Source organism: Nannospalax galili, unplaced genomic scaffold (assembly GCF_000622305.1).
Source record: "Nannospalax galili isolate Female #2095 unplaced genomic scaffold, S.galili_v1.0 scaffold1437, whole genome shotgun sequence".
In the NCBI taxonomy this organism is placed as follows: Eukaryota; Metazoa; Chordata; class Mammalia; order Rodentia; family Spalacidae; genus Nannospalax; species Nannospalax galili.
Genome location: NW_008341050.1, coordinates 2,358,715 through 2,377,368, shown reverse-complemented (window position 1 = coordinate 2,377,368; position 18,654 = coordinate 2,358,715). Strand labels below are relative to the sequence as shown.

At 50.1% G+C, this 18,654-nt stretch overlaps 1 protein-coding gene across 2 annotated transcripts in view; it reads left to right on the top strand.

Moving 5' to 3' along the window:
• The window catches only part of Unc5b (unc-5 netrin receptor B), a 73,310-nt gene extending 65,063 nt beyond the window's left edge, over nucleotides 1–8,247 (top strand). For both annotated transcript variants that reach the window (XM_008836650.2, XM_008836651.3), the window contains 6 exons: nucleotides 273–441; nucleotides 537–770; nucleotides 3,211–3,360; nucleotides 3,941–4,105; nucleotides 5,016–5,197; nucleotides 7,430–8,247. In XM_008836650.2, coding sequence (XP_008834872.1) covers nucleotides 273–441; nucleotides 537–770; nucleotides 3,211–3,360; nucleotides 3,941–4,105; nucleotides 5,016–5,197; nucleotides 7,430–7,595 — 1,066 coding nt within the window. In that variant the 3' untranslated portion in view covers nucleotides 7,596–8,247. The remainder of the gene's footprint in view (nucleotides 1–272; nucleotides 442–536; nucleotides 771–3,210; nucleotides 3,361–3,940; nucleotides 4,106–5,015; nucleotides 5,198–7,429) is intronic.
• The last annotated feature ends 10,407 nt before the right edge of the window (nucleotides 8,248–18,654 follow it).

Here is an 18,654-nt window from a genome sequence, read left to right as displayed (position 1 = left end):
AAAAATTAGAATGCTCCAAGACCTCTGGATCTTTGGCGCTGTGCAAAGCCTTGGCTATGAGAACGTTTCTATATGATAACGGGAACGATCATATCAACAATGACAGATTGATGTTGTTTCTCTACCCCTCTAGCCCTGTAAAGTCTGGGAGTCCCTATCCCTGAGTGGCAGAGACTTGCCTTGTCACAGGCCTGGGTGGAGTTGGGGGCCCTGTTTGCCCGTGTGGCACACTTTTGGCCTCTGCTCACTGTCTCCCTCTGCCCTGCCCCTAGCCCGCTTTCGGAAGGGACCCAGACAGTATTGAGCCCCTCAGTGACCTGCGGGCCCACGGGCCTCCTTCTGTGCCGCCCCGTCATCCTCACTGTGCCCCACTGTGCAGAAGTCATTGCTGGAGACTGGATATTCCAGCTCAAGACCCAGGCCCACCAGGGCCACTGGGAGGTGAGGCACTGGGCTGGGGTGGCCGACTATTGGAATTGTCCCTTTCTTCCTGATCCCAGACCAGATGACCATGTCCACCCCTTCTTTCCCTGCAGGAGGTGGTGACCCTTGACGAGGAAACCCTGAACACCCCCTGCTACTGCCAGCTGGAGGCCAGGTCCTGCCACATCCTGTTGGACCAGCTGGGCACTTATGTGTTCACTGGGGAGTCTTACTCCCACTCTGCAATCAAGCGGCTCCAGCTGGCCATTTTTGCCCCAGCCCTCTGCACGTCCCTGGAGTACAGCCTCAGGGTCTACTGTCTAGAGGACACGCCTGTTGCACTAAAGGTGGGAACATCATAGGGGCCACACAGCCAGTGCACTGCAGGAGTATCCACCCCAGCCCACCAGCTACAAGGTCCCAGCCAGGCACCTCCCCAGCACTGTCTTCCTTTGTTCAGTCACTCATGCATTCATCAGACATCAGAAGAGCACTGAGCTCCCACAGGGGTGAAAACCATAGTTTCTGCCTCCCCTGGCTCTGGGATGGAGAGGGTGACATATAGAAATCTCTTTGATGGGTCCTGAGAAGGTCAACCATAGACCTAAGCCCTGGAGAGCAAATTGGTGCTCTGAACAGAGAAAGGAAAGGTATTCCAGATCTGTAGAGTAACTTCTACCTAGGCAGGTGTATAGGTCAGCATGAGTAGACGGTGTAGGGCATGTGTGACTGCGTTAGTGAGGGAAAGGACTGGAGACATGAGCAGGATTCAGCTGGCTGAGAGGCTCAGGCCATACCTAGGAATTGGGATGCTGTCCAGTAGTAAGGGGCCCAACTCTAGCAGATACCTGTTCACAGATGTTCTGTCAACCCTGAGGCTATGCTGCAGGGATGGGTGGATGAGAGGCAGAGGCCAGTTAGGAATCAGGCAGTGGCAGTGGCCAGAAGAAGAGACTGGACTTTGTGTTTGGTCAGTAGGATGGACAGACCAGGGTGAACGATAGCTAAGCCTCTACTAGATGCAAAAGAAAAGGTGGTGGAGGACTTGAATGAGGAAGGGTCCAGGATAGGTAAGGAGCTATTAGACAGTACCATCTGCCTTACCAGCCTCAAAGCCACTGTCCCTTCCTTCCTCCCCTAACTCTACCACATTCCCAGACCTAAGTCTCATCCTAATGTGATACTGGAGAATAGACCCTTGGCTCTGTTTAAACCCTTTCCCTTCACCATGCACCCCTCTGAGAAGCCTCATTGTCCTTTCCCACAGCCCCAGTCCTCCCGGGCCTGGGCTGTGATCTCTCCCAGCCACTGTGTCTCTCAGTCTCATGTGACTTCCTCACATTCAGTGCTGGTGACTGATGCAACACAGGTGCAAAGGCCGCATGGGAGAAGTAGTATCCCCTGTGGGGACTGCACTAGCCTGACATTCCAAGAGGCCCAGAAAGGGTGGGCGACTGCTGGAACCACTCTTGTGGCTGAATCTCTCAGTACTGGTGTTGGCTAGCATCTGTCTTGGCTAAAGAGTGGTATGGCGATACACAGGGAATTTGCCACATTTTGGCCTGATGGTGTTCTCTGCTTTTTCAAACCCCATCTGTTCATCTATCCATCCATCCATCCATCCATCCATCCATCCATCTACCCACCACCTTTTTGCTTATCTAGCCCTAAGCTTACTTGGTAAACAGCCTATGTGTCTATCCATCTGTCCATTCATCTGCTTTCCCTTCCATATTCTCCTATTCATGTACCCACCCCGTTGTATATCCATCAGTGATCTTTTATCCACCTGTCCTAGTTTGTTCTTCATTGCTGTGGGAGAATACTCTGACCACTACCAACTTGGGGAGGAAAGGGTTTATTTAGCTTACATATCCCAGGTCACAGTTAATCCGGGAGCCCAACCTGGAGGTAGGAGTTGGAGCACGAGACATGGAGGAATGCTGCTTACTGGCTTGCTCCCCTGACCCCTGCTCAGCCTGCTTTCTTATGCAACACAGGCCCACCTGCCCAGGGGTAGGTTGGGCCCTCCCACATCACTCATCAAGAAGATGCCCCTCAGACATGGCCACAGGCCAGTCCAATAGAGGCAGTTCCCCAATTGAGGCTCCCTCAACCCAGCTGTGTCAAGTTGACAATAAAGCTGTCCAGCACACCACCTAATCCACAGTCCATTCAATTATCCATTCATCTATCCATCCACCCATCTTTCCGTCCATCCATCCATCCATCCATCCATCCTTTTGTTCACTTATCCATATACTCAGTCAAAATCCACTTGTACATCCAGCTATCATACATTCACTTAATTCCCCTTCCAAATAGCCTTCTTTTCGTATTATCTAGCCATATGTTATCTATGTGTGTTATCTGCCCTTCTGTCTGTCCAGCCATTTATCCATCCAGCCATCCATCCAATATATTGATTCATCTATCCATCCACTCATCTATGCCATCAGTCCATCTGTCCAGCCAGTCATCTGTAAATCCATTCATGTGCTCACCATCCACTCATCATCCATCCACCCAGTTACCTATTCATCTGTCTGTTCACTCATCTCACCCATTGGTCTATCTATCCAGTCATCTATAAATCCACCTAACTATCTGCCTGTTTTTCTTTTTTATCCACTCCTCTATTCACCCATCCATTCACTTAAAACACCTTCTCCTTGGGTGGATCCTGTGCTCTGTGCTCAGATGGGTCTAACCCTCAGTCCTCCAGCTTGCAGCAGAGAGGACCTATGGGCCAAGAATGATAGGCCCCTCCCTCTGCCCCACCCACAGGAGGTGCTAGAGCTGGAGCGAACTCTAGGTGGCTACATGGTGGAGGAGCCCAAGCCCTTGCTCTTCAAGGACAGTTACCACAACCTGCGCCTTTCCCTCCATGACATCCCCCACTCCCACTGGAGGAGCAAGCTGCTGGCCAAGTACCAGGTGAGCACTGGGTCTAGGGAAGGGCAGGGAGGGAACCCAGTGCTTCATCCTCTGCAGTGAAGCACTGCTCCCCAGGTCTCCCATCCTTGTCTCCCTCCCTCTACCATCCTCCATGCTCCCAGCCATCTTCAGATCCATCCCAATACTGTACCACTGACAGCCATATGCTCTTCAGCTCCTGTGTATCCATACACACAAATGCTCATGCGCATCACCCCACAGAGACCTCACTGCCTCTATACATGCATGCTTGGTGACTGACCATGTTCCTCTCTGACAGTCATATCCCTCTGTTCCACCCTACAGCATGTGCCACTATTTGGGCCCAGGGTGCTCCATTCCGTACACACATGCACACATGTACCCCCCACACATGCCTGCCCCTCCTGCACAAACCCCTTTCTCAGTCCCCTCTGGAAGCAAGGGTCTCATGCCATTAGCTGGCCAGCTCTCCTACCTCTGCATATCTGAGGAGAGACTAGAATTGCCCCTCAAAGGCCCAGTTCTCTCTAAGGCTGATCCCCACCCACTGAGGGCAAGCACCCAGCCTTACTTGCAGCCCTGACCATCCCTCCCATAGGAGATCCCCTTCTACCACGTCTGGAGTGGCAGCCAGAAGGCCCTGCACTGCACTTTCACCCTGGAGAGGCACAGCTTGGCCTCTACTGAATTCACCTGCAAGGTCTGCGTGCGACAGGTGGAAGGGGAAGGCCAGATTTTCCAGCTGCACACCACACTGGCCGAGGTGAGGGTTGATGACACCCCAGGGGGCTGGAGCTATAGTGTGTACACTCTTTCACTTCCATAAAGATTCCTCTCCTTCACCTCCCTGGTCACAGCAGGGACCTGGTCACTTCAGGCAAGTAACATGTGTACTGAGCACTGGTCATATGATATATATTACTTCACCAGATAATCATGCCTACCAAAGAAAGGGTTATGGTGGTCCCCATGTGGAAGATGAAAGAGAAGGTCTTAAGGGCTGGGGCTGTCCCCACTATTGAATAAACAAGGCATGGTGTGTGCCTTTAATCCCAGCCTCAGGCAGGAGGATCAGAAGTTCAAGGTCATCCTCAGCTACTGAGTTTGAGGCTAGCCTGGGCTACATGAGACCCTGTCTCAGAAAAAAAATAATAAAGGGCTTAGGGAGGACAGGTCTTATCTACACATGGCTATATACTAGGCAAGGCTGGCTTTTAACTAGATCAATGCAAGAACCCAGCTGTGACTACCAATCACTTAATACAAACTGAGGTTTATGTAAAGCTAAGACACCCCCGTCCTCCACATGCCCCTTAACCCAGCGTAGGAGAAAGCACTGAATACAGTCTGGAGCTAGTTCTGACCATGGGCAACCTACCCTGTCTAGACTCTATTTCCACCTATATAAAAGCAGGTCAGCATGGACTGGGCATGCCTGAGGCTCCTGGGCCTTCCTCACCCTCAGCCTGTGTCAGCATTTGCCCAGAGTTGATTCTGAACAGGAGCACACCTGAGGCTGGAGCACCAAGCAGCCCTACCCTCCAGAAGTGAATGTCCAGAGAGCACCCAGAGGGCAGGGGAGGCTTGATCCTCCACCAGCTCTCCAGGCAGGGAGGATGCAAGGGCACCTGCCTGGCATTTTGGCCATCTCACTCTTGTCCCTACCCTCCCAGACGCCTGCTGGCTCCCTGGACGCACTCTGTTCAGCTCCTGGCAATGCTGTCACCACCCAGCTGGGACCCTACGCCTTTAAGATCCCACTGTCCATCCGTCAGAAGATCTGCAATAGTCTCGATGCCCCCAACTCGCGGGGCAACGACTGGCGGTTGTTGGCACAGAAGTTGTCTATGGACCGGTGAGTGTCCCAAGCCACAACCACCCCCACTGCCTTTGTCCTGTGGTCTGGCAGGGCAGTGGAGTGGATATGCAGGCAGTCCAGGGCCAGCCCATGTCTCGGCTTCCCATGTGCCACCATTTGTGGCAGAGCCACAGCTGGGTTTGATGTGCTGAGTCTGAGACCCCTGTTCCTTTGCTGAGTGTCACTCCCAGAGCACTGGGCTGTGAGCCATGGGCTTTATTTAAGTCACCCCCACTCTCAAAATCTTGCTTTTCTTCTAAGATGTAGAAAGCAGACCATGATAACAATAAGTGGTCGCTTACTGAGAATTTTTTCATCTACCAACCTTGAGCAGATACAGTGAATAAGACATCTTGCTGGATGGGCTGGGAAGATGGCTCATTCAGTAAAGTGCTTGCCTCTTAAGCATGAGGACCTGAGTTCAGTCCCCAGATCCCACATAAAAATTCCAAGCATGGTAGCATGCACTTGCAATCCCAGAGCAAGGGAAGCAGAGACAGGAGGATCCCTGGGGCTCGCTGACCAACCAGCCAGCCTAGCCTAATTGGTGAGTTCCAAGCCAGTGAGACCCTGTCTCAAAGGAGGTGGACGGTGTTCTGAAGGGTAACATATGAGGTTGTCCTCTGACCTCCACACACATGTGCACACACATACATAAAAGTAATTTTTAAAGACATCCTATTGGAAATGGGAGGGACTTAGAAAGATGGCTGGTGTCTTTTGTGGGCCAGGATTAGGCTGGAATTGAGAGGGTCAGGAGAGCATGACCAGCTGGCCTGACAGTCCCTCTGGGTGCCAGCATCTTTCAATGACGGTGAAGAGATGATGATCATGAACAAGATGAGAGTGTATGAGAACTTCACTTTATGTGAGCTTGGATCTCATTGGCAGTGTTGCCACGGCTGAGTGTCATGTCAAGAGGCTGTTTGTGGAGCAAAGCTGGGCATTTCATGGCGTCCAAGGCGCAGAGAGAAGATAGGAAGGGCCAGGGTAAAATGGGCCCCCAGTTACTTGTCTCCACCCCCAAGGCCTACCTTCCACAGCTCTACCACCTCCCAACAGTCAACTCAGATTTTGCTTGTGTGTGTTTAGGATTAGATGTGTGTGTGTTTAGGATTATGTGTGTGTGTTTAAGATTATGTGTGTGTGTGTTTAGGATTATGTGTATGCATGTTTAGGATTATGTGTGTGTGTGTTTAGGATTATATGTGTGGTTTAGGATTGTATGTGTGTGTTTAGGATTACGTGTGTGTGTGTTTAGGATTACGTGTGTGTGTGTTTAGGATTATGTGTATGCATGTTTAGGATTATGTGTGTGTGTGTTTAGGATTATATGTGTGTGTTTAGGATTAGATGTGTATGTTTAGAATTATGTGTGTGTTTAGGATTATGTATGTGTATTTAGGATTATGTGTGTGTGTTTAGGATTATGTATGTGTATTTAGGATTATGTGTGTGTGTTTAGGATTATATGTGTGTATATGTGTTTAGGATGTGTGTATATGTGTTTAGGGTATATATGGGTGTTTTGGAAGTATATGTGTATATTTAGGATGTGTATGTTTAGGATGTATGTGTATGTGTGCATACACATTTGTGTGCATGAATTCAGCACATATGCGGGGGCACAGCTGGCCAGAGGTCAGTCCTTGCCTTCCACCATGTTTGAGGCAGGGTCTCTGGGATCTGCTGTGTACCCCAGGCTAGCTGATCTGCAAGCTTCCAGGGATTCTTCTCTCTCCACCTCCTACCTCCGACCTGTGCTGAGATTATAGACATTTGTGCCTAACTTTTATGTGGGCTCTAGAGATTTGAACTCAGGTCCTCCTGCTTGCATGTCAAGCACTTTTAACCACTAAGCCATCTCCCCACCCTTTATCCAGATTTTTAATCCCTCAGTGGGTTAAACCATTGATGGAGGCAGAAACCTTATGATCCAATCAGGTCCCTGAAGCCCTGCCTTCGAGCACTGCTTGTACCAGGGACCAGCTTTCTGCTCCTGAGCCTTTTGGGGGACACTGCATTTCCAAACTGTAGCAGGGGAGATGACTGACATTGTTCCTAGTTTGGAGATGAGATAGGCTTGCACTGACTTACCCAGGGCTGCCCAGCCTGCATTCATGGGAGCTGGGAAAATCAAGGCTGTGGGACTCAAGTCTACAGTCTTCCACCGCCTGGAGCATCCCAATTCCCAGGAAGGAAGCCAGCATGTCTCCTTTCCTTCAACAGGTACCTGAACTACTTTGCCACCAAAGCCAGTCCCACAGGTGTGATCCTGGATCTCTGGGAAGCTCGGCAGCAGGACGATGGGGACCTCAACAGCCTGGCCAGTGCCTTAGAGGAGATGGGCAAGAGTGAGATGCTGGTGGCCATGGCCACTGACGGCGACTGCTAAGTGCCTGTGACCACAGGCCAGCGGGGACCAGTAGAGACAGTGCAAGAAGGCCTGGCTACCTCCCCATGGGGATGTCCAGCCTCTGCTGTCCTTGGCTCACAGCTGGAATGGCCCCTTCCCTCCTCCTCCCTGTTGTAACCCTAAGACCACCACCAGCCTTAGAAAACAAACCTCTGTGCTCTGTTGCTGAGGCCAGGCACCTCTCTGCCACCGCCATCTCCCTGGCTCACACTGGGGTGGACTGAGGCCTCTGGGGGCAGCTTGGGGCCAGGAGGCCTTCCCCCTTATACACACTACCCTCAGCCCTGCAACTTTTGGGGCCCACAGGTTTCAGTTCCGTGTTCACATGGTCCTCAGTTAAGGACCCTTCCCCCAGTCCCTTCCCTCTTTGAAGAGATGGGTTCAATTCAGACAAACTGCTTTCTACTGTCCACAAGCAAAAACAAAAACACAAAAACACCCAAAAGGGTAAAGAAGGAAAAAAGAAAGAGTTTGGCATGCCAGCAAGGCTCAGGTGGAAAGAGCACACACACAAACCACAAGGGAAAAGAAAAAACCAGTTTCTTAGGAAACGCAAATGATTTATTATCCAGGTATTTGGATAGGTCCTTTTTAAGAAAAAAAAAAAAAAAAAAAAAAAAAAAAAAAAAAAAAAAAAAAAAGAAAGAAAGAAAAAGAAAAAAAAAAGAAAAACAACAACAAAAAAAATAGAAAACTTTTTTCTTGAGCGTGAGAGTGGTGTGTTTGTGAGTTCAGCCAGGAGTGTGCTCGTGTGCACACAAGTGTGTATATTCATGGGTGTGGTCAGGGAGAGATTGAACAGGGAACACTTTGATATTCTTGAATTAACTGCGTATTAAATTCTGACCAGGCCTCGGTTTCCCCAACTGTGCAGGGAGCCGTTCAGATGAGGTTTTAGTCATGGCATTGTAAGCTGGGGCTGAGGCCTAGTGGGCTTCCCGCCCTCCTGAGCCTCAGCAGATGCTCTACTTTGGTCTCCTCTGAGTTCCTGAGAAGCCAGAGGCCCAGACCAGCTGGGAACTGGGAGACTGTTCAGGTCTCTTGTTCTGATGGTTCCTGGACTAGGGGTGTGACCCACAAGCGAGACAGAGATGGAGGAGGGTCCTCTAAGGACAGTTCTCTCCCAGGGTTTGCTTCCAGGCTTACACCAGCCAGTTTCCCACCCCTTAATCTATAGTTGCTGGGGTCAGATGTGGAGGTGGTTGTACCTATACCTGCCCCCAGCCTGTTCTAGATGTTTCATGGGACCTCCGGGGGGAGGGATGAATCCGTCCCTTTTAGCCTGCAGGCAGAGACCGAGACCAGAATCTCACTACGACACAGAGGTCCCATTGAGGGCCACTGCTGGGTACTGACCCCAGAGTCATGGCTTGCTCTGACAGACCCCTGTGCTACCACCAAGATCAGCCTGGGCACATCCTGGCCTTTGAAAGTTGGGGCTCATGAGAGCAAGCAGGTTTAGGACCATAGATGTAGCAGACATCAGCACCCTGACTTCCCTGCTGTGGCCCCTGAAGTGGATCTGGCTAGAGACAGAGATGGGTGAGACCAGGGCTTTTGCCCCAACACCTAAGTGAATGCTGCCTCAGAGAGCAGCCCTCACTACCAAAGACACCCATCCCCTGTGGGTGTGGCCTTACTGGCCACTGTTAGCCCATGTACAGAAGGGGCCTCTTTCAGTGACCTTGGGCATTCTGATCAGGCTCTAAAATATCCACTGCACCCTGGGAGTATGAAGACCAAGAACCGAGTTTTAATTCTGCTGTGTGACCTCAAGCACATCACTTCCTTCTCTGGGCTTGTGTCCTTTTAATCCTGGGGAGCTCCCTAGCTGCTCCCCAAGGCCCCTGGATTCTGACACACCTTTCTGGCCTTTGGAAGGGAGTCCTAGCAGAGAGAAGTCGACCATGGTCTATATGCCTTCCCTTCCTCCTTCTCAAAAGTCTGTCTGTCTAGGCCTTGGAGTGGGAACACTTAGTAAGTGAGGCCTGGTTTCCAATCTTACTTCTAAGAGTTTGGCCCAAGAAGCACATACGCAGCTGGAACCTGGGGCAGGGTTCAGACTGGCTGGTTCACTAGCAATAGCCAAGGGAACATCTGCCAATTCCTACACTCAACCAGAGCTGCTGGGTTGGGTTCCTCTTCCTGCCTCCAGTGAGCTGGACTTCCCTTCTCATTCCTGGCCAGCTTGGTGCTGCTGGGCCCTGTAGGGTGTTTCTCTTTCGTGTGTGTGTGTGTGTGTGTGTGTGTGTGTGTGTGTGTGTGTCTTGGGCACATCACGATGCCCCTCCTGGAATGCACACACCTGCCCCCACCTACGTGTGGATGTGTTCAGGCTTGTGCCACTGGAGGTGGGCATGCCTGCTTGCGGTCCCCAAGTCACAGGGTCAGTCAGTGTATCTCCTATGTGCCTCTCCTGCCCTCTTTGATGGCTCCCAGGCTTCTCAGCTCTGGCTTGATGCCTCCTGAGGGTGTGGGGACTCTCCTCATCCCTGGACCCTCCAGGGTCCTCTGGTCCACACCTCGCAGCTCCTAGGCAGCTGAGCCAACCCCCACCACCTACCCTCGGAGAGCAGGTGGCTGGGAGCTAGGATGCAAGGAGCAAAGGGCTGGAGCGCTGCCTGGGTGTGGACATGACTTGTGTCTACAGGCTCCAGGTTCTGGGATGGTTCCAACCCCACCCATTCATTCTGTAAACAACCTGTAAATAGCCTTTAGCATTCTTATTGTAAGAAGATTAATTTTTATGAAATAAATTATATTTCCTAGTCTAATAAAAAAATCCAGGTCTGCCATTTCCTTGGTGTCCCTTTAATCACATGAATGACTATCCTCTGCCCAGATCCTCACAGGGCAAGGTGTCACTTCCTGTTTGTCCTCAGCCCTTGGATAATCTAGCTCAACAGCCTCATTTTACAGAAGGGAAAACTGGCCCAGAGAGGGGAATGGGCTTCCCAACAATTGCACAGTAAGTTGGGGCCCCAGGCTGAGTCTGAATCTCACCCCTGCTCACCAGCCAAGGCTTGAAGTGATGACTAAGACCCAGCAGCCAGGGGGTCAGTTCAGGGTCCTGTTTGTAGCAGGAGGCCTCCAAAGATGGTGCGGACCCAGAGGATTCAGTGAGAATTCACTTCACTTCTTGGTCTGCAAACAGCCCGCCAAAAGGAGCCCACGCCTCCGCCTCCATACCCTGCTCGTGAGCCCAGCGACTGCTGACAGACTGCTTGGTGTGGACCTATCAGAAAAACGATACACTGACTAAAGGGACTTGGGGGCAGAGAAAAGGGAAATATACCTGTGGGTGGGAGAGAACTTGTTCCAATTTTCATAACTGATAGTGGCCCTATTTCGTGTTTTGCCATGGCCCTATGGACCTCACATCTTGCTCTTCAAGTTGGTTCTGGTTGGCAGTTCTCAGTCTGTATTGCTTCCAGGCCCTTGAGTTTGAAGTGAGAGTCTTTTGACCCCATTTTGGAGGGTCATGATGCCCACCATACATTTAAGGGAGACGTTAACACAGGGTGTTCCTGGAACTCAGTCTGTTAAACTGAGTGTGAGGTGCCTGTGGACCCTGTCAGCCTTGGCTTCTCAGGACCTATGACTCTGATGGATCCCCTCTCAATTTGGGGAGCACACATGAGAGGCAGTTCTGAAGGTCTGATATAGGAAGTTACTGAGACAAAGGGGAAGTCCTTGAGTCCTCTGGGTGCCCATGTTGTGGTGGGGAGGCAGGGCATATAATGTCTCCATGCTTGTGAGCACACACATGTTCAGTCTGCCTTTGCTACCTGAGCATCTGAGGTCTGAGGTGGCCATATTCAGTTGAACTCCAGAATTTTCCCAGAATGAGGATCTGAGGTCTTGAAATTCAAGAGGTATTTATTTATTTATTTATTTATTTATTTATTTATTTATTTATGTTTGGGAGTATTTTGCCTGCATGTAAGTGCACCATCTGTGTGCAATACCTGCAGAGGCCAGAAGAGGGCATTGGATTCACTGGAACTGGAGTTATAGACAGTTATTAGCTGTCACGTGGGTGCTGGGAATTGAACCCCTGTCTTCTGCAAAAGCAGCCAAGTGCCTTTAACTGCTGGGCCATCTCTCTAGCTCCAAGAGGTAGTTGTTGATTTGGCAGGCAGGTGGCCATGTTGCTAAGGAGTGGGGAGTAAGCCAGGCTGGACTGGGCTGGCAGCTCACAGAATAAAAATTGAAGCCCACAGATGGAATACCAAGAACAGGGTAAGTGAAGGAAGAAGAGAAGGGACCTCCCTGCCTTGAACAGTAGTGACTGTCTCTGGGCCGCTGGGGACATGGTGGGGTGGAGGGAATACTGTAGTCCCAGATGCACAGTTGTGAAACCCTGTGGCTGACAGGGGGGCAGTGGATAACAGAATCAGAGGACACAGGATGGGGCAAGGGGGCTGCAGAAGAGAGAGATGGACTCCCCAATCACCACTGAGCTCCCAATCCACCACCCACTCTGAGTCAAGGAAGCTGGGCCTCAGAACTTTGCCTAAAGTCAAAGCTCCAGGGTCTCTGGGTCATGGGGGCAAGAGAAGCACTGATCTCAAGAAAAGGAGTGACAGGTCTTAGTTCCCCACTCCTCTTAGCAGCCCCGGTGCTTGGCAAGCTGCACAGATGCTCAGCTCCAGCCACAGGTAGGCCTTGGTGTGGACCCTGGCATGAAAGAGGCTCTCAGGGCCTCCTGGAACACCTGGACCTGGACAGATGTCCAGAGTCCCATATGTTTACCTCAACCCAGAGTACCTTGAGTTGCTTTTCTCCAGGGTGGTGAGAGGTGGGCTAGGCAACTCAGGCTCATCCTCCTCAGGCCAGACATAGGAAGAAGCAAGCCATAGGAAGAAGCAAGCCAGAGCTAGCTCGCAGAAACCACCACTGGGTGCCAATGGTAACACATTACCATCCTGACAAGCTCCCCCCAATCACCACCAACCTAGAGTTCCAGACCTAACAAGAATATCCTTCTTTTTTTTAAAAAAAGTAAATTTTCTTTAAGTGTGTGTGTGTGTGTGTGTGTGTGTGTGTGTGTGTGTGTGTGTGTATGTATGTGTGTGTGTACGTGCTGCAGTGCAGAGGTCAGAGGACAACTTTGTGGATTCAGTCTGCCTTTGTTGCCTGGGAACATTGCTAACTGGTATTAGAGTTCAATAGGTGATGTATGGGTAAATATAGTATCTGACAAATACTAAACATGTAAAGTCAAGAAATAAATAATTTTTAAAACTAATCAACCTGAAAGACAGGAACGTTTTTGAAAAGAAAGAAAAGGAACATAGGGGTGCTGTCCTGATAGGGAAAAAATAGTATGCAAGGTATTACTTCACATCTAATTGGACAAGAGACTCCACGCAAAAGGTAAAGAGAAGACACTGTGTGTGTGTGTGTGTGTGTGTGTGTGTGTGTAAGTATATTGCCTGCGTGTATGTAAGTGTACCCATGTCACGCAATGCCCGAGGAGGTCAGAAGAAGGCTTCGAATCCCCTGGAACTGGAATTATGAACGGTTGTTAGCCATCATGTAGGTGCTGGGAATTGAACCCAGGTCCTCTGCAAGACCAGTCAGTGCTCTTAACCACTGAACCATCTCTCCAGTCCAGGACACAGTTTTTAAAAAGCATAAGCCACTTGTGGGCTGGGGAAATGGCTCAGTGGATAAAGTACTTTCCAAGAAGCATTAAAGCAGGAGTTTTGATCCCCAGAACCCACATAAATGCCTGACAGGTATAGCATCTCACCTGTCATTCCAGGGCTCAGAAGGCAGAGACAAGGAGCAAGCTGGCTGGTAAGGCCAGCCCACATTGGTGAGCTCTGGGTTCAAATGAGGAACCCTGCCTCAGTGAATAAAGTGGAGAGCAACTGAGGAAGACTCCTGGTGTCAAACTTGGGCTTCCATAAGTATGTGCACACACATGCCCACACTCATGTGAATACTTCATACACACATGTACAACACACACACATGTAAAAAATTAATTAAAAAATATATGCCACTTATAAGAAACATGCCTTACATATAAGGACATATGATAAAATGAAAAGATCCTATGAAGGTGTATCGTGGAAATAGGACCAAAATAAAGACAGCATAGCTATTCTAAAATTAGAGAAGTATTCAGAGTCAGACAGGGTGGTGCTCACCTATAATCCCAGGACATAGGAGGCTGAGGCAGGAAGACTGTGAGTTTGAATCATGAGTTTGAGACCAGCCTGGGTTACATAGTCCATAGACTGTCCAATATCTATGCATCTGTGAGAGACAATCTAAATTGTTAACATGTTGCAATCTAGAATCATCCTTTCTCCTCAAGCTGCTTTTTGTCAGACTATTTTATCCCAGCAACAGAAAGGACTCTAGCAGGTAAGGAAGCATTTGGTCCAAGCCATAGTGATCAGAAGAGTGATGTCAGGAAATGTTCAGTTTTATGCTACTTAATATCAATTTTCAACTTGACAGGATCTAGAATCACTGAAGAGACAAGTCTCTGGGCCTGTCTGTGAGGGGTCATATAGATTAGGGTAACTGAAGTGGGAAGACCTGCCGTAAATATGGCTGGTACTGTCCCATGGGCTGGGGTCCCTGGCTGAATAAATAAGGAGAAAGTGAGCTGAGCAGCAGAATTCATCTCTCTCTGTTTCTGGCTCGGGAAGCAACGTGACCAGCCACCTCATGTGCTTACACTTTGGTAGGAAGCAGAGAGAGACCAGGAATAGAAAGCTAGCACAAGACAGGGTGACAGGGAGTGTAAAAAAGGGAAGAGCCAGAGGGTCCTGGAGGCTCCCAAGCAGGCCATTGGGAGAGGAGTCTGCTTCCCAAAAGAGGCCAGCCCAAGAAAGTAAGGTAGAGGTGCCTCCTTGTGGTAGTAGAAATATGTGTGTGTTGGCGGGGGCAGGGGGACACAGGAACAGGTGGAGGCTGCATTGCTGTTGAGCAGGGTGAACACTCCTAATTGGTGGTTTGGGTCTTTTCTGTAAAGAAGGGGGCAGGAGGGCTGTTTTGAGGTGGGGTATGCTCCTAGGTCTTGAGACAGGTGGAGGTGGAAGGTGTGTACAGAGAGGAGAGGCGAGGTGTATAGGGATGCTGAAGGAACCCTGGAAGCCTGGCTTGGGTTGGTATCATGGATTTAAGTGGAATCACCGGATTACTGGTGTCTCTCCACCAGGGTTGGCTCAAGATGGCCAGGAGGTGAGGGACATGGGTGTTTAGAGTGTTGCTAAGACTTCACTGACACCATGGACCTTGAGCTTTAAGGAGGCTTGGGATGGAAGGAGATGTCGTATATATATGGAGGGGAGCAGAAAGCTCAAGTACTAAAGTTTCCGAAAACTCAGAACTTTCTGAGGGAGCTGTTGAGCCAGCATGCAGCGAGAGGCGGTTGGAGTGTTTTGTGGGGAGACTTGGATTAGAATTAGTGATGGTACACGTATTAAAAGAATGAATGACTGGTATGTCCGTCCCTGGGAACTCTGGAACCCTGGCGGGGGTGGGGTGGGGTGGGGACGACCCTTAATGAAGACGACTCGGGTGAAATGACCGAAAATGGCCACAAGGTGGTAGCATCTACCTGCAAACGTCTGCAGGAAGTGCTTGCTGCCTGGCAGGCTGACTCCAGGAGGGGTGGGGTTAAAACCACCTGAGCTGGGCTGGTGGCGGCTTACTCCTGCAATGCCCGCACTTAAGAGACCTAGGCAGGAGAATGGACTACATAGCAAGACCTTATCTTTTTTTTGTTTTGTTTTGTTTTGTTTTGTTTTTTTGAAACAGGGTCTCCCTGTAGTCCCAGCTGTCCTGGAACTCACTATGAAGACCAGGCTGGCCTCGAATTCACAGAGATCCGCCTGCCTCTGCCTCCCAAGTGCTGGGATTAAAGGCGTGCGCCACCACGCCCGGCAAGCTCCTATCTTTTTAAAAAATTAAAAATAGTCCGGATTGGAGTGGTGGCTCAGTGGTTAAGAGCACTGTTGGTTCTTGCAAAGGACCTAGGTGCAGTTCTCAGCCTTGATAGTTCACAATCACCTGTAACTCCAGTTCCAGGAGATCCAATGTCCTCTTCTGGCCTCCTCAGGCATTGCATGCATGCTGTGTACTTACATACCTGCAGGTAAAACACTCATACGTAAAATAAAAATAAAATTATTTTTAAAAAAGCAAAATTGTTTTAAATTCCAGGTGTAATTGTTAGTTTTCATTGTCGGCTTGACAAATGTTAGAATCACCTGGCAGATGGGCCTCTGGCCAGTCTGTGGGGATTGTCTTGATTACATTCATTGAAGTGGGTAAACCTGACCACTGTGAGTGGTACCAGTCCCTAGCAGGGGAATTCTGGACTGTGTAAAGATGGAGAAAGCGAGCTAAGTGCAAGCATGCATGCATCTGTTGCTTTCTTCTGGCTGTGGATGCAATGAGCACAAACAAACCCTTCCTCCCTTAAGTTGATTTTGTCAGAGTATTTTAATCACAGTAACAGGAAGATAACTTAAGACACCAGGTAAGGGCAGAAGAGGGGAACTTGCAGACCTCTAGTCTAGGAAGATGGGGGCCCAAATACTTTTTTGGGCTGGCTCAGTTTGAACCTTTCCTTTTCTACTTGCTAGCCAAGGAACTGTCAGCAAGGTACAGGCCTTTGGTGTGCTCCAGTCTCATAAGAAAATGGTGCTGGCGACAGTCCCAGACTCCTGGGGTTGTGAAGGTAGATTTAATGAGGTTGTTTATTAGTGCATGGAGTGGGCAGACTCAGAGCTGGGCTTAGTGTTCAGGGGACTCAGAAAACACTTCTTCAAGTATGGTATTCTTCAAGTATACTGTGTGCTGGGGACTCTAGTCTCATCCTGTGTCTCCCTTCCCATGTCATAGGAACCATACCTCTTTCTCCCCAAAAGTCAGTTGGAAACCTACAACAGCCACAGGAAGACCCACACCCCAGAGGGTTCCCACCCCATCCCCCTGCTCTGAGGCTGCTCTGAGGTAGCCTCACAGCCCTGCCAGTCAGCATGAGTACAGAGCCTTTGCATCCAGTCACATTTCTACCCAGTTGTTCAAGCTCCACTGAACCCAGTCATAGCAGTGGATGGCTCATCCTGTTTCACCCTAGGCCTTCAGGTCTGAGACTGAAGACTTTCATGTCACTTTAGACTTTGGTTAATACATCTGTCTCATTGTCCCCAGGTTGAACTGTCTTTGTTACGGGTATGTCTACGTGGCCTCTGTGATGGGGAGAGGCAGGAATTTCACCCTCCCCTACAACATCCTCAGGATCACTTTCCATCACAGAAATCAATACTATTTCACAGACACCTGCTCTGCTCCCCATAGAAGCCTGCAGACTTGGAATCCTCAGACCCTTTACAGTGGAGGAAATAGGTTCAGCCTCTTAGGGATACATTAATAGCACCCAGGCCCAGGGCCATCTAGTTACAGGGCCCAGTTCTGTCCACCAGGCCAGGGGACCTCCTCTAGCTCTAGCTTTTCCTGGCCAGCCCTTGGGATCACATCCTCCCTGGGAGAAGTCTTTTGGTCCTTGCCAGATGGCTCTGCCCATCATCCATGGTCTTTCGGGTCAAATAAATGGTGTGAATGGTGTGTGTGTTGGGAGTGTGTGGCTGAGGGTGGGTGTCTTGGTTTGATTCTTCATTGCTGTGACAAAACACTCTGACCAGTACCAACTTGGGGAGGAAAGGGTTTATTTGTCTTACATCTCCCAGGTCGCACGCAGTTCATCAGGGAGCCCAAGGTAGGAACTCAGGGCAGGAACTTGGAGGCAGGAGTTGGAGCACAGACCATGGAGGAACGCTGCTTACAGGCTTGCTCCCTTGGCCCCTGCTCAGCCTGCTTCCTTATGCAACACAGGCCCACCTGCCCAGGGGTGGCACCACCCACAGTGGGCTGGGCCCTCCCACATCACTCATCAAGAAGATGCCCTTCAGACATGGCCACAGGCCAGTCCAATAGAGGCAATTTCCCAATTGAGGCTCCCTCAACCCAGGTGTGTCAAGTTGACACTAAAGCTATCCAACACAGTGGGAGTTAATAAACACTAACCTAGTGGAAAGTGCTTGGGGTGTCTGGCAATATCCCCCCTTCTTCCTTCTTGGCTCTCTTCTCTGTTCTCTTCCTCTTCTCCTTCCTCTCCTCCTCCTCTTTCCTCTTCTGTAGAGCATAGCTATCTACCAGGTGTGCAGTACTTTGCAGTCTTTCCCTGGTCTGACAATGCTTGCCACTAGGTGGTGACTATCATCCTCTCCATTCAGCTGTAAAGTATCCCAGGTACCCCAGCTTCATCCCAGAGATGGAATTCAGACCCTCAAGGAAAGCATGGTCACTCCATGCTTAGGCACTGTGGAGCCAGAGCAGGCTACCCCCAGCTAGGACTGTAGAGACCAGAACAGGCCACTCCAAAAGACGCCCCTTTGGCAAAAAGTCTATTTTGAGAAACCCAGACACAGCAAGAGTAGCCACCCTTTGATAAGGGGACTTTACACCTGTAAAGAAGACCAATGCATGAAAAGGTGGTCATCTCCACACCAGGAACACAGGGAGGACTGCACAAGCCACTTTCCTGTTGGCTGGGCTTTCCTGATCACCCAGCAGCATTGCCCCACTGTGTGCCCTCCAGGGGATGGGATGGAGCCCAGGGTCTGCAGCATGCTAGCAAGTGCTTTCCCACCAAACCATATCCTGGCCTCCTCCTTCTTTCTCTTTTATTTGAAGATGGTATTTAAGACTGAACTCAAGGGCACGGCTTCTCTGAACTTTGCATGTGTATGACATATTATTAAGAACCATCTAGGAACTATGAAGAACAGAAGGAGGTTTCTTGTTTCTCCCCTCACACCTATGAAGAAGGGGCCTGTGTAGCCAACCCAGAATAAGCTCAGCCACCAGCAGGTCCCCAGCCAGTCCCTGGGACTGGTCCACACCAGTCTTGCTTATGTCCGCCCCTTCCATAGTTTCAGCCCTGAACAGCTGCTGCCAGAGGTGCCTTGTCAACCCCAGTTCTATCTCTATGTCCCCTCCTACC